Below are 15724 nucleotides of genomic sequence, written 5' to 3'. Positions count from 1 at the left end.
GCCATTTAGAAAATGATTTAAACACGATATGAAAATATAATGTTAAAATAAACATTTTTAGAGAAGGTTCTATTTGTTAATATACTCTTTTGGTTGAGCTCAATATGAAGCAATTTAAATTATCGAATTAGTACTTTGCCACCCTGTAGAATTTGGAATCGTGTATAAAGATTTCTTTAAATTGTGATAAAATTGCTATCTTACACATACATATTTTCCCATACAGTCATTGATAATATATCTTATCTATGCATAACATGAATCTTCAAATAATGTTATTCACGATAAATATTGATGAACTTACAATTCAATTAACATAAATTATGCCCGTGGATCCCCTTCCACTATATATCGATCAGAAAGTCATCCTTAATCCATACCCAAAAAAATTGTTTAGAAATAATCATATTATTGATCTAATTATTCAAATTTAGGGTTATAATTCACCAACTTACTTGAAAGCTTGTAAAATATGAACAAATCATCGTTTTTTGGGGTATAATGAAAACGAATTGTATATGCACGTTTATATATTCCCTACTCCAGACTATATATTTGTATATATCTATACTATATGCAATGAACATTTCTTTTTTTTTCTCTTACACGTAATCAATCGGAGAAATAATGACTTATTAGCAATTATACTAAAAAAGATTATTGATCGAAGCTAAAAAAATAATAAATCTTTTTACGGCGATTCAGTGTTTGTATGTGTTTTTAGCATGGTAGATATGAGCTTGAAGTCTTAGTTTCCTCATTTCTTCCTGAACACGATCAGTTAAAATTTTGCGCGCTTCTTCATCTGATAAATTTGATGATCGGATGCGATAAAGTAACTCTTTGGTTTGAATTGGAGTTCCAACAACAATCGTCACACTCTGCCATGGTCGAGGAATATAAGGTTTAAAACTAGGAAGAACCTTATCCATCCCCAAGTGATAGATAGGAATAATAATAGGCTCGAGGAATCCGACTTCAGATATAAGTCTTCCAAGTCCCCACTTCAATCGTAGGTCTGTTGTCGGATTCATATTAACTTTACCCTCAGGATATAAATGCACCCAAGATCCCTTTTTGAGCTGATCAACACAAAAATCCATTCCTTTCTGCAAAGAAACAAAAGATAATTTGATTTCCTAATCACGGTCATGATTTATGAAGATTTAATGTACTTCTAAAAAAGGCCGGGCGTGTGCTTATATCCTTAACTTACTTGATAAACCCCATTTCCTCTTATCACGGGGATTGATTTTCCATAAGCGAAGAAAGAGGAATGTAATTTATTAGTGAAACAAATATCATGAGCCGCGAGAGCCCAACGCATCAAACTCTGATTTGTAACATGTTTAATATCTAATATTCCTAAGGATAATGAATATAATCCATGAAAGTATATATTAAGTAAAAACACATCCTATCATTATTCTTTCTTTACCCCACAATAGAGGTTCATCCATACAACTATGGTGATTAGCGACAGTAATGAGAGGGGTTCCATTGGGCCTTTCTTCTAAAGCTTTTGTCAATATTTTCCGATGATGAATATTCGTCCTTGTGAAACCTATAATAAAGGATAAATGTACTAAATATTTCTAAGTCTCTCTAATTTTGCTTAAGCATTTTTTGATATTCACGTACAAATATAAGAAACTAAAAAAAGATACAAGAATGATTTCTTGTGTTTTTGTTCAACCTACATTGCTTAAAAATCAAATTTAATAAAAAATGAATGACACAGTGGCTTTTATATTATGCCATAGCTAATAAAATAAACTTTATTTCGTTTGAAGGGTAAAACTACCGTCCATTTTTGTTTTTTGTAACATACAAATATATAACTATTCTTATATACTAGGTATACATATATATATATATATATAATATTTAGTCTTATAACTGTAAATATTAATTAAGACATTGATAAAGTAGAATGTTTAAAACTTTTTAGTCTATGAAACACTTGGTGCAGGTTCGATGACCTCCGGTGTTTGATCTTCATTGTTAAATGATGAGTGCTGGAGTTGCAAAAGGGCGGAAACTTCTTCTAATATAATATCACATGTATCTGTTTTATTGGAGGATGATCGTAGGGAAAAGTAAAATATCGTCTCTGGTCTCATGTATCTCACAACATTATCTGTTACTTTGACAAGGATTCCGAGAGGACCAACTAGATGAACAGAGAAGAATATATCCGAATGGACCCCCAAGGCAGAAGCAAACCGTCTTATAAATTCTGAGACGCTATACCCTTCTAGGAATAAAGCATGAAATTCAGTTGAATCCTTTTGTGCTACATAAAATGTAGATCTGGGTGCAATAGTTACTGCATGAACAGAATTGTATAGGCGTAAACCTTCAGCAAGGCCCATGAGTGATATAACTTCATCTCGATTTAAGCGAAGCAGATCTCTTCCGTCATAATTACAAAAAGTACTCAAATGATCATTAAAACGATTGCGCACTATCCAAGAAGTTGTTTCTTCCATAGTGGAATTTACAGTTATGGAACATCCAGATATTAAAGTAGCATCTACTTTTTTGGATGGAATAACATCAGGGCTATCAGTATTGTGATGAACATACACATCATTGTTATAGGTGTTGCTAAGGATAAATTCATCTTTGCAGGATACATCCTTCTTAGAAGACTGTTTTGGTTCACTATTGCAACTGTCAGACATCGCAGCAGGTGTCTCTGAACGACTAAAGGAATTTGAATTTTGAGATACATATATATCATCGATGGCCAAATCTGTTAAAACTGTTGTTTTACAAGGTTTAGCATACTGTTCCTGTTCGATCGAAGTTTTTTTACCAATTTTCTCTCTGTCTTGTTTATGTTTTCTATCAGCTCCTTTTAGCTTGAATATTTGAAGTATACATCCTGCTGCATGAAGTCGAGCTCCTCCATTTTCCTCTGAATCATAAGCCTCGACTTGAAGACGAAATGGAACTCCTTTTTCTCCACCATGCTTTTTAGGTGTGAATTCTGTGCTTATACAATTGACTTTAATAGAAATAGCAGTATCACGGGTAGGATCCCATTTAAATGTTAATACGTTAAGCTGATTAGAGTCTTGGCTATGTTCAAATATTCCATAGGAATTTGCGATATCTAGATCTAAAATTCTTTCTCCAGGATGTGTGCTACTCCATTCTGCAATTTGTTCCGCTTCAGAATACTGCAAACGGCGTTCATGAAAACAAATTCTTATCTTCGTTAGCAAAATTCTCTTTCTATACTGAGATAAGTCCCCTAATTTACGAAGACGGAGTTCGTAGGAATTTCCTTGATTTAAGTAAGTTATAGAAGGCTCACTAAGTTTTGTAGCAATAGAAGAGGCAGCCATGAGCATATATTCGAATTTATTGACGTCATTTTCATGGACTTGTGCATAGTTTAACTTCTCTACGTCTTTTGAAGAGGAATTATTTTTCGAGACTTCTGGATCATTAACAGAAGGAATAGGATTAGACGATCGGCGAGATACTTGGCAATTATCAGAATGTAATTTAACTGAAGAAGAAGCAGACATTGAGAGATTGGGATGAGATCCACCAAAGGTTCCAAAAGTTAAGAGTTCATTGTTTTCTTCATCAGGGTTGTTTTTAGAGCTGCTATCGTTATAATTATCTTTGAAAATATCCTCTTCTTCAGTTGCTACCTGGCTTGAGGATATACTCAAGTTAGGAAGCGCCAAAAGCGCTTCGCTCACACCATAACTTCCAGAAGTAACTGCATTAATATCAACTCCTAAACCAGACAGAGAATCATCAAAATTAGCAGCAAGATTTTCATCGACAATTGCCGATAGAATCGCCTGATTATTCGTATTACTTGAAGATGAATTATGATTGGGAGTACTTTTTCTGGAGAGTCGGATAGCTCCACCACCTCCTTCATCATGGTTAGGAACAAATGAAGAATACAGAAGATTGTATGGATGGAATTCTTGAGAGGAATAGTTGCCTCTAAGCCAGCTGCTCTTTCCTGAACTCTGTTCGAGAAATTTGCGCTTTCGACTACTGTGAGTAGAGGGAGAGGATGTGAGTGCACTATTGTTACTCCCATTTAAATGCATCGCACTCATAAAAGAAAATAAATCTGAATCTGTGGCTGAGATGAGAGTATTACTCTTTTCATTGTCCACAACAGAAATTGGAGATTCGTTCCTCTCATCAGGAGAATCTTTGATTTGTGTCAAATGGGTTTTTTGAGCTTTTTGTCCCTTAGACATTTTATCTAAGATTATTTTTGATTACAAAGGAAAGAAAATAATACACTTTGGTCAGAAAAACAACAAAAAACGGGTTTCCACTTTCTTGAAATCTTGAAGCGTATTACAACACACATATATAGCACAACTCTAAAAGAAAAACAAATTTTGTATGTTTATATATATATATATATATATTATTTATGTTTCATTTATAATATTTTGAGACATGAAAAACTTATTCTAATAAAGAAGGTGGGAGTACTGAACGAAAAAAGATGAAAATATATACTCATCAAACTTAGAACATTCCCTTTAACGTCATTTAAGAATTTATGAGTGAATACACATTCTACCATTTGTAAAGAGCTAAAACCCACCAATACCAGTAATTGCACATGCAATAAAGTCAATTTCATATAGATCAATGTCGATTTTTATTTAAATGTAAGCACAGAAAGAAAATACCTTTGTCTGATAATGAATTATGACAAGAGGAAATGAAACCACTATTCAAATGTATTTACACAAAGAGAATAGTAGAATTCCAAATATAACATTAGGCCAAGTTTGATTAAGTACAATCTAATTAGGTTTAATACTTTGGAGGTACATAATGTAATTGGTAAATATTTGAAATAATCGATATTGAAGTGAAGTTTTCTAAATGCAATGCTCTTATGAAATATAAGTGTCTCAAGTAAAAAAATCAATAAATTGCTATTATTCGAATTGCAGCAATCAGCATTGAGTTTTTTTCGCTTATAAACCAAACACGACAGGTTTCAACTTTTATCAGCGTGTACATATATTAGGTTATATACGTCGATTCTTGAAAAAAAAAAAAAAGTGAGTCTAATTTTTTAATAGAATCAAGTCATTTTTTGGGAGGTGATCTATGATATTATTTAATACACAAAGAGGGACAACTATGATCAAATGGTCGTATCTTTAAAGAATGAGGGGAATGTGCATGGTTACTTTATTAGTTACTAGTTATTACAAAGACTAAACTAATGGTCTTGGTAGGCTGAAAATAAAAAGGTGTGTATTTCAGATTCATTGTACAGCAGCAGAGTGGTTTTTTTTAAAGCCACCATTCCACCTCATGTAGGGACATGAATCATCATACCACATAATCAAAAAAACAATCGCGAAAGTGCGAAAAGGATATTCTTTAGCAGGGGAAGAAATAGAATCCCAGAAATATTAAAAAAATTAAAAAGCAAGGGTAAAAAAAAGGAATAAAAAATTCAAAGAGTTAATATTTATATTATGTTAATGTTGTACATGGATTGATAAAAAAAAAACAAAGCAAATTACATGTCATCCAGAGCTTTGAGGCGATTCCAACTGCTGAGATGATTAAACGACTCTTGAGGCACCAAGAAGGATCATCCTTTTGGGAGAAAATGGATTGAGTGTCGTAAAGCTCCTCCGGAATATCTGAGACAGAAGGCATTGATACTCATACAAGAAATAAAAATACATTAATTTTTTTTTGTCCTCTTCTTCTTTTTCTTCCTCTCTTTCTTTCTTCTCTTCTTCCGTACTACTACTAGCTGTAAGCTACTACCTTCTAGCTGCGCATCTAGCTCACATTCCCCTTTATTTACTACTATTAGATTAAAGCTGTACTTCGAACTACTACTCATCTCCAATCCTTAGCTGCTAAATGCCACTACTGCTTCTTTCACTTCCCAACACTTCTAGCAACACTACGTAATTGCAACACCTAAAGAAAACTTACGCAACCTACTACATTGAATATTAATTATTAAAAACCATTGTCTATAGACCATAATGTGTTTTAGATTAGCTATTTGTAATAATCATAAATATTATCTCGTGCCGTTAGCCTTGTTAACATTTTTCAGATTTGAAGTCTTTTTTTATACATAAAGCCATTAGATGAAGTTTCATCAAGATTTACTGGAAATTTTTCAATTTTATGAAGTAATAATATCAACTTTATGGCCCCAAGAAGGGGTTTCCCTCAATTATGATACCCTCATATGACGTCAGGGAAAATGCTCTATAGGCAGACTCAAAACCATTGAAATAGTAATAATTATATTGTCACAACTACTTTACACCATATCACACATTCTATAATTGACTATCTACTCTCACATTAATTATTAGCATTGATACTAAAAGTATTGCTTAAGATTCGAATTCAATACTTAATAAAAACATTCAACTATTATATACACCTACAAAATTAAATATTAAATAGTTCAGCAATATTTTGACTAGAATAAATTAATAAACTATAAACTAAAGTAATTGTAATCAAAGTTGCGTTACTTTAGAAAGCATAATTCCATATTACCACTTATTCCAAACCAAATATATTCTTAATCGTTGTTGTTGGTTGTTTTCTCAGGAAAGTGGAAAGTTCAATCATATATGTTTGAAAACAAGTTGAACTGTAAAAAAATTCTTAAAAAATGCCTCAAGGATATGAATATCTATAATGAAGTGAGTAACAAGATCAAGACAATGAAATGATCGTTTTTGGGAGATGGGAAAATGGTGTTCAATTTTTATTTGAATGATTGCTATTTGCTGGAACTAAATGGTTTGTAACACCTCCAGAGTTCAATAAACTCAAGCCTTATATAATATAATTAAATAATGATTAATAAATAATATGCGTATGAATAATTATGCCTAAAAGTACACAAGGTGACTATAATAAGGTGTGTCCATAAGAGATTTCTTTGCTTTTGCTTACATTTGTACTGGCCATTTTGAAGACGTCACAGAGGAATCAATTGAGGAGGAAATTCAAATTTATAAAACTAATTGTACTAATACATTAGGTAGAGGGCGTCACAATAAAATTATCATACCTACTTATGGAGGTTTTTCTTGTTTTTTCTTAAAAAAATTAACATATACTTTTTCTATCGCTAATAACTCTGCGACTTTTTTTTTTCTTTCTTTTTTTCATTTAACTATTCTTTATGAACCAATTTACAATTCTGTGTAATTTCTATTTTGTATTAATGGCTTCAATACATTTAAAATCGACTTTTTATCATTCGTCTTTTAACCTTCGTCGGAATTGTTGAATAAAATCATTGACGGAAATGGTCACCTAAAATTTATTTATGAACAATTATCTTTGCATTCAAAATCATTAAATGCGAAATAGTCTGAATCTACTAATATTTTTTAATATCTTTTAAAGTGATGAATGAAATGAAAAATAAATGACGAAAGAAACATATATTATAAAATATTCGAGGTAAAATTAGACAGTCTTACAATTCATCACATAGCTTTTGTTTCTGAATGATCGTCACAGACAATCTAAACAGAAGTAACGCAGTTTTCCCCGGTCTTATGACGAAATTTTTTTGATCACGGTATAATAGCGTGCTCCCTAAGACAATTTCTACTGTAGCTTGAACATAATAGTTTCTCATAACCATCCGGTTACTAGAACCAGATTTCATCACAAGCATGCATAACTGTTTTCCAAGATCTTTTAGAAACTTTCTCCTTTGTACTTTTTTCCTTAGCCCTTGGTTGTTTTCCCTGAAGATGACAAAAGACGCTAAGGTAGTGACGTCAATCATATTATAGAAAAATGCCAAACTCTAGCGCATTGTTCATTTTTTGATAACGTACTCGGTCAGTATTTTGTTAAGAGTGTCTATACTTGCTCTGGTTTTTTATAAATGATAATAGGCACATGATAATCTCATTTATCAAAAGAATCCCTCTATTCGTCTCCTAGTCTCAGTTTTCCTATTTCTTCGGAAAGAGATCCAAGGTTGGTTAAAGTATCATTGAAAAAAATAGAAAAACTATTTCAATCAAAATAAATGTGAGTACAATTGTACCAATGCCGTCTGTTAAGGGTATAAAATTATGCAGTATAACTAAGCTTAAAAAAAGTTATTTTTGGTAAACTTGCCGAAGTTTCCGATAGGAAAACTTTAGGATTTTGTCTATAGTGTAACAAAATTTAAAAAGAAATCGATGGACTAACATAGACATTATTGAACTTGCAAAACTATGTTTTCTAAATCGCAAATTTAGTTGGATAATAGACATAAATAACTAATTTAACTATGGCTACGTATACCTTCTTTTGTAAGCTACAACTCTGTCAAGTGTATACACCTTTAATACATTTAAATTCGACTTTTGAAAATTAATCATTAAAAAAAGATAATTTTCGTAAATTTTCGGAAATCTCCGATAAAATATGTGTATGATTCGGTAAACTTTAGGACTTTGTTCATCAAATAGCACAATTTAAAAAAAAATAGATCGACTGACATAGACATCATTGGACTTGCAAAATTGTGTTGACAATGACTGATAAAACAAAATATGGAATATTGAATAGACGTCATTTATAAAAAAAAACCTTCAATTGAAAATGTGATATTATACTCAAGGAAGTGTGTTCTTATGTCATATACTTTTAATTATAATTTAAAATTTTTATTACCCACTGTATATTAGATATTTATGTTAAATACAATAATATATTTACATATTAGTTCATAATTTGAGATATAACCTTTTGATTTAATGAAAGGTTGCGTTGTAAAATAATTAGTAAAATAAATGTAAACAAATATGGCGGGCTAGCCTATAAAATGAAGCATCTTAGATGCTTCATCTTATGTAAGGGTGATAATTTTGGTAAGAATAGAAAAGCGTGCAAGCAGAAGAGAAAAAATACTTATGGCATCATTGATTAAATAATTTACATCTTCTTCTATCAATCAAGAACTTATCATTGCCTGCCTTTATTATTCAATATTAATATAATATTAGATGGTGATAGTCGATAAAACTGAATAAAATGCCTAAAATAACGTCGCCTTCTAATCTGATTTCTGAAAATGGAGGCCCAGGAATTTTTACTTACCAGATGAGAAACAGATGGTTTGTCGGATTTGTCGAAATAAATGTGCCTTTGGTCTCCATCTAGAATTACAATTCATTATTCTCATCTCATTCAAGAGAATGGATATTCTTCTAAAAACGACTTAATGATGAATACATCAAAATCAGACTTTGAAGCTCTGATCTCACAAAGATGCTTATTGCATTAAATATCAATTGCTAATCATCTATGTTCAAAAAATTTATGGAGAAACACACGGGTAAACATCCCTTAGGAGCCATCATTAAATTAATGGAAATTAAAATTTATAGAAATACATATAAAAATATTTTGAGTCGCCCAATAATAAATGACGAAATTATCAGTAAAATATAAAATATTTACTAATTTCGAAATGAAACTCTTTTTGTTTTAACAGTAAGTATTCAATTAAATCTAACCCTAAAATATGATTCTATTTTTGCAATAACATATCAAGAATTATGATTTAAACTCATTAAATAGTAAAACAACTGCTTAAATGGTCACAACAACGGGGGGAAGTTGCTGGTTATAACTAGTTTGTCTGAGACTAGTTTCTTCTAAAGACTGGGTATGATCATTAGGTTTTAATAATACATAGTCAATAAAATCATTTTTTATCACAAGGCTAAATATATTAATAAAAATGGTGTTCAGAAATAAAAAGGCAAAAATTTAAATGGTCAAACAACTAATTATTGTAGTTATAATTACCAATTGTATATATGTTGTTATATAAGCATAAATAGAGAAAAAAATCTTTTTGATGCTTTAATTTAGTAATATCGCCGGATATTACTACATAATTAGCTTATGCTCTAAATCTTTACGATGTCATGTTAGATATACACAATTGTTAATTATAATGCAACACCCAATGTTGTTGTGACCATTTAAACAGTTAAATTTGCCTTTTGAGTTTTCTGAACACCATTTCTTGGAAATAAATGAAAGCTAAAAAGCTGTTCTTTAAGATTGAAGAATATGGATTGAAATCTAACATTATTTTATGATTTATTGACTATTAATAATTATTAAAATCCATCGGTAGAAATATCAAACCTGTGTACAATTGTATATCTTGCAAATAAGGAAAAAGGTGATGATCTTTTGATTAAACTCCACGTCTGGCTTGTATTTTGCAACCTCAAGTTATGACATATTGAACTGAATTCCGATGTTAGAACAAGAAGATATTATTTGGATCAATCTATTATTTCAATACTGTGTATTTATAATTTATTGTTATTATTAGTTATATGAATCTAATTTTTAATTTTTATATTTAAAAAAAATGTATGATGGTTTATTACTTTTTAGTATGTAGATTATATTTAATTTAAGTTCCATTTTTAATTTGGAACTTCAAATATATTTTACTGATATTTTGGCGTTTTATTAGTTATTTTTCTGAGAATATGGTTCACAATAAATCACTATTTCATGGAGTATGACGTTTCCAAATCTACTGTAACGGATAAAAATCGTCTAAGTCAATTATACGTAGTATATCTTTATTAAACATTTTGCAAATAAATACTTTCGTTACACCCTCAAAAATCATAATAAAGCAGGCAACTGATAAATACTGATGTGATTATCAGCGATAATCATATCAGTATTTTAAACAATGATACCATGTGTCTTTCTCCCCCCTGTCTCCTCGCACGCGTTTTTCTCTACAATATTATCAACTATAGCCATAAGTATTTCTTCTCTTCTGCTCGCACGCTTTTCTATTCTTACCAAAATTATCACCCTTAACAATTATATATAGCAACTTCTACATTAGGTAAAAAGAGCGATGATCTTTTTATTAAACTCCCCGTCTCGCTTGTGTTTTGCAACCTAAAGTTATGACATATTTAACTGGATTCCGATGTTAGAACAACAAAATATTATTTGGATCAATATATTATTTCAATATTCTGTATTTATAATTTATTGTTATTAGTTATATGATTCCAATTGTTTAATTTTGTATATTTAACATAAATGTATGAGGGTATATTTTTTATTATGTAGATTATATTTAATTAAAGCCTTCTTTTTTAAACCTGGAACTTCAAATATATTTCGAAATACTCTACTTTGTTATTTCATTAGCTATTATTCTGAGAATAAGATTCATAATGAATTACAATTTCATGGAGTGTGATGTTTTCAAATCTACTGTAACGGATAAAAAACGTCTAAGTCAATTATACTTAGTATATCTTCATTAACCATTTTGCTAATAAATACTTTCGATATACCCTCAAAAATCATAATACAGCAGGCAGATGATAATCACATCAGTATTTTAAACAATGATACCATATGTATTTTTCCCCCTTCTCCTTACAAGCGTTTTTCTCTACAATATTATCAACTTTAGGTATGATTCGATAATATATGAATATTATGTCCTCAAAAGCGGGAGCGGGTTTTTGCAGTAGGTAATTCTTATACTAGAAGCTGTCATCATTATTGTTATGTATTGTCTTTTATTTACTTTTATCTCATGACGTAGGGATTTGTTTTAAATAGATAGTAGTGTATTTTTTTATTAAGTAGAGTTCACGTGTTAATACATTTTAGTAGTTATGTCTATGTACATCCTTATAGTATTAATCCATTACAGAATATATATAATCAGTGTATGATTGCACCCTCAATCTAAAGGCCTTTAATTGGCTTTGCTCCGGTCCGTTACTTCCGTCTGTTGGTAGTGTTCGCAGTACACTACAATTATTTTTTCATTCTTGAGGAGAAAACATATCATTAATATACATGATCAGTAATCATATATAAATAATTAACCTGTAACTACGAACTACGTATTGATTATTTATAAGTTATAGAAATGTGTAAAGTTGCTTTGTCATTAAGTTTGAGATAAAGTATCGACTTGAGATTTGGTTTTGTAAGTACAATTATAAATTACGTTTCTTGTGTTGTGTTGGTTGGTCCTTTAGATGGTTATTTTTTGGGTCGTCCTTATCTCATTAATTTGGTCAATGTTATCAAAGCCGACAATAAAACTATTAAAAGTGTTGTCGTAAAAAGTATCTCTGAAAATCTATGCCAAGATATTACACTTGAACCTTTCAAAACTAAATGTCTGGAGGTGATAGAGAAAACAAAGGATACATCGAGTTGAGAGAATTGGCACCTGAATCCATCAATCACGATAGGATTGATAACTGTGATTATGAGAGTTTTCAGTGTGATGTCAGACATAGATATACCGAAAAGGTCCTATTTCACGGATGGTCATTTCAAGTATATTATGATAGTAAATTGGAACATTGATTTATGAAGATAAGTAAAAGTTATCATGAATCATACAAGTATTAATATTATTATTTACTTAGTTTTTATCTAATTAATTGCTTATATTTTTAAGTAGTTAAATTTCATAATGGAATCGTTGCAAAATAATTGATTAAAATGTAATAGATATGTATTATTTAAAATAAAAGTAACATTTTTTAATTATTTATTAATATTATTATATTTAGAAATTATGAAATAATTCAACTATCCTCATAGTAAATACCAATGTTCAATTTGATTATCATATTCTTGACGTGAACCTTCGTCAGACGGAAATTTTTTGGTACGTTGGAAATCCTCTTGGAATGAAATTTAACGATAGAAGTGTTTTTGTATGTTAAAAACTCTATATCGTGATTTATGGTTCCAATTTTCTAGATTTGATGTATACTTATCATCTACAGCCATTAATTTTGAAAGGTTCAAGCGTAATATCTTGGCCTAGATTTTACGATAGTTATACTTGGGATTAGCAATAATTTCTCTTTCAAAGCTTTTTGGTTACCTAGGTTGGATTTAAATTGGGTTAAATAAATACTATTTCATACAAAAGTGAATCCTTCTTTAAAACATCTTTTGTTTTATAGATTGCATCATTGTTTCGATACATAACATTCATATAATCTTTGACTGAATGGAAGTTCTTGGCGTAGTAGTCAATTGTTTTAGATCACCTGAATTAAAAAAATATATATTCACTTCAGAGATGATAGTGTTTGTATTTTAAGAGAAATCAGGTCAGAGCGTTACTATTCTGTTCAGCCTATGAACAAGAGAAGTTATATGCAATATAATTGGAAAATGTTGTATAAGGTTTTTGGTTGATTTAATACAATATGAAGCTCCGTTGGTAATTAAAATCTCAGTCTTTCGCCTCTGAAATAAGAGACAAGAACGCGGTTAATACTTTTTACAGCAACACCTGTAATCATTGGATACCTTCCAAATTAATGAAATAAAGACGACCCAAAAATTAACCATATAAAGAACCAACCAACACTGCACTCATGGACCGCTGTTGAGTGTCAGTAGTTTCGTCCAATGCAAGTTCGTTCCCCTCAAGTTTTTTTTTAAATCTTGGTCAAACTAATTTACTTTGAGACTCCATTGATTTTGTGATTGAGAAGCGAGAGGGAATTACTTTTCCAGTGTAACTTTCCATAAAATTAACAAAATTTGGATGATTAACGATATGGAGTGCTTAATGACTTTGAACATCTTCTGGACAAAAGTGCTATAATTACAAAGATGACATGCCAAAAATCTAGAATCCTTGTCGTAATTCCATATATTTTTACATAAATTATCAGCGATCAAATAATATTTATCAATTAATTTACCCTTTAAAACCTATTAAATAATTTTGAAATACAATATAGCTAATTAATCTTACATTTATTTTATTTTAAACGTTCAATGGAAAAATAACTAATATTGGACTTGTAAGTACAATGAAAAGTGCCTTTGAATAAACATAATTGATTTTTTTTTTTTTTTGAAGATTTATGTATTAGTAGCATTATATGATAACTTTTTTTTTATGTAACATGCTGAAAGGAAGATAACAAACTATCAAATTAACATCAGATCTATTTTTAACTAGTACAGTAAATAATTTCATTTATGTTTATATGAAACTCGAGTAAATATGTGACATGAATAAAAATTTTAATAACGTTTTTATAATTTTGTTTGTCTCAACGATGACAATGGAAATTATTTATGGTGCTCTTCATAATATTGAATCCGATTCTTGGCAATAACAATTTTGCAATCAAGATGAACTAGATTATTAATGGTATCAACGGAAATTATGTAACAAAAACGTGTCGATGACTTAAGATTCGATAGATAAACTGTAAACAGCAGTTTCTTGTGCAGGGGATCAACTCTCCCCATACCTTTGCTCAGAGCATTATCCTAATACATGAATTACTAGATATATGGATGAGTGGAAATTTTATAAGTTAACGCATTCTCAGAAGGTCGCCTTTTTCTATTAAAAATAACGAATAAAAAATATGTTAACTCTTTAGTAGTCCTTCATAAATACATTGAATGATGACATAAATAAATAGTTGTATTTGAATTTTTAAACAAGGAGTGAGCTAAAAAACCTTACATTGGGATATTTAGGATTTAAAAAATTTATGTAAATATTTATGAACAATGTGAATATAACTGACTATAATTATCCGTATAAATTTTCTAAATTTATTTTATACAAAATTTATAACAGTATTTTCATCAGAAAGATAGATGTCATCTACATAAATAGTTCTATCTTGTAAAATTGGGAAAGTTGCTTGAAAAGATGTTAATGAGCATAAAAAGCTTCTTTCATAGATTTCCTAGCAAAACTGGAGAGCTTTGAAAGTAGTAATTTATGTATTGTTTTATATATTATTTAAAAAAAACCTTTATTATACAATAACTATCAAACACAACCAACAAGAAATTTTAACAATATATAATAGTTTATAAAAATTGTATTATAAAAGTATAAAAAATAACTATCACTATACATATTCAACACAAATTTTCTTATTTGATTAGGTTTTGCGGTTTAAAATCAAATAATTAGAGACTATTTAGAACAGACCATCTAAATAGTAGGTTTATAGTTGAATTAATATAATATTAACGTTTTTAAAATGGCAATACACTACGTTTAATTGGACGTTGAAATTCCCGTTGTTCCGATCGTTTATAATAGGTATCAATATTGCTCAGTAGTTGGATTCTGAATTGGCATCTAACTTTCTTGAAATATTGATGAAGCAAAGTCATTGTAACTTTCTTAATAACTATATGAAGTTCGAGCAAGCAATTAAATTGACCAGTCACAGTGTCCATTATTTTAGATGAAGATTTCAGAAACACTAAATCTGTAATATAATAATCATCTTAATACAATACTTTAAATTAAAGAGCTCACAAATTCCATAATCTGATCACCTTCAGCAATGGATTTTTCGTTTTTCCTTAAGCTTTAATTCTATACTATTTGAAAAAATTGAAATGTCAAATTTATATTATTAAGAGATTATCAATCAAGACGTTCCGACTCATAGAATATATTGATATGAGGCTTATGCCGAGTCAATGATGGGATTAACAGTAAAGGAACCGACAAAAGGAGTTACCCATATGAACGTTGCGTTTTAAAAGTTTTTAGAGTTTTGGCCAAAGGATGAAAGTAAGGATTGGAATGAATGGGATAAGGAAAATGACTTAGGAAGAGTAATTGACAGGCTTATTTCATTTGTGGCGAGAGAAACCA

The 15724-nt window shown here is 29.9% G+C and overlaps 2 protein-coding genes across 2 annotated transcripts; both read right to left on the bottom strand.

Annotated features, from left to right (window-relative positions):
- Window positions 1-701: 701 nt before the first annotated feature.
- Taz (tafazzin, phospholipid-lysophospholipid transacylase) lies at window positions 702-1811 on the bottom strand. The gene is made up of 4 exons (XM_040714854.1): window positions 1805-1811; window positions 1439-1564; window positions 1217-1365; window positions 702-1109 (listed from the first exon to the last, which is right to left on the bottom strand). Exons 1-4 carry the CDS (start codon window positions 1809-1811, stop codon window positions 702-704), a joined length of 690 nt encoding a protein of 229 aa, XP_040570788.1.
- Window positions 1746-5688, bottom strand: gem (transcription factor CP2 like gemini). The gene is made up of 2 exons (XM_040716006.2): window positions 5547-5688; window positions 1746-4373 (listed from the first exon to the last, which is right to left on the bottom strand). Exon 2 carries the CDS (start codon window positions 4242-4244, stop codon window positions 1953-1955), a length of 2292 nt encoding a protein of 763 aa, XP_040571940.1. The 5' UTR covers window positions 4245-4373; window positions 5547-5688; the 3' UTR covers window positions 1746-1952.
- Window positions 5689-15724: the final 10036 nt, after the last annotated feature.

This window comes from Lepeophtheirus salmonis, chromosome 6 (genome assembly GCF_016086655.4).
Source record: "Lepeophtheirus salmonis chromosome 6, UVic_Lsal_1.4, whole genome shotgun sequence".
Classification (NCBI taxonomy): Eukaryota; Metazoa; Arthropoda; class Copepoda; order Siphonostomatoida; family Caligidae; genus Lepeophtheirus; species Lepeophtheirus salmonis.
This window is presented reverse-complemented; position numbering and strand designations above follow the sequence as displayed.

What these genes read in the sequence shown, in the direction of transcription:
- Taz (XM_040714854.1), bottom strand. An exon ending in GGATGAACCTCTATTGTGGG is followed by an intron (nt 1,366 to 1,438) that starts GTAAAGAAAGAA and finishes CATTATCCTTAG; the next exon opens with GAATATTAGATATTAAACAT. An exon ending in GAGGAAATGGGGTTTATCAA is followed by an intron (nt 1,110 to 1,216) that starts GTAAGTTAAGGA and finishes GTTTCTTTGCAG; the next exon opens with AAAGGAATGGATTTTTGTGT.
- gem (XM_040716006.2), bottom strand. Translation starts at nt 4,244, where the DNA reads ATGTCTAAGGGACAAAAAGCTCAAAAAACCCATTTGACACAAATCAAA.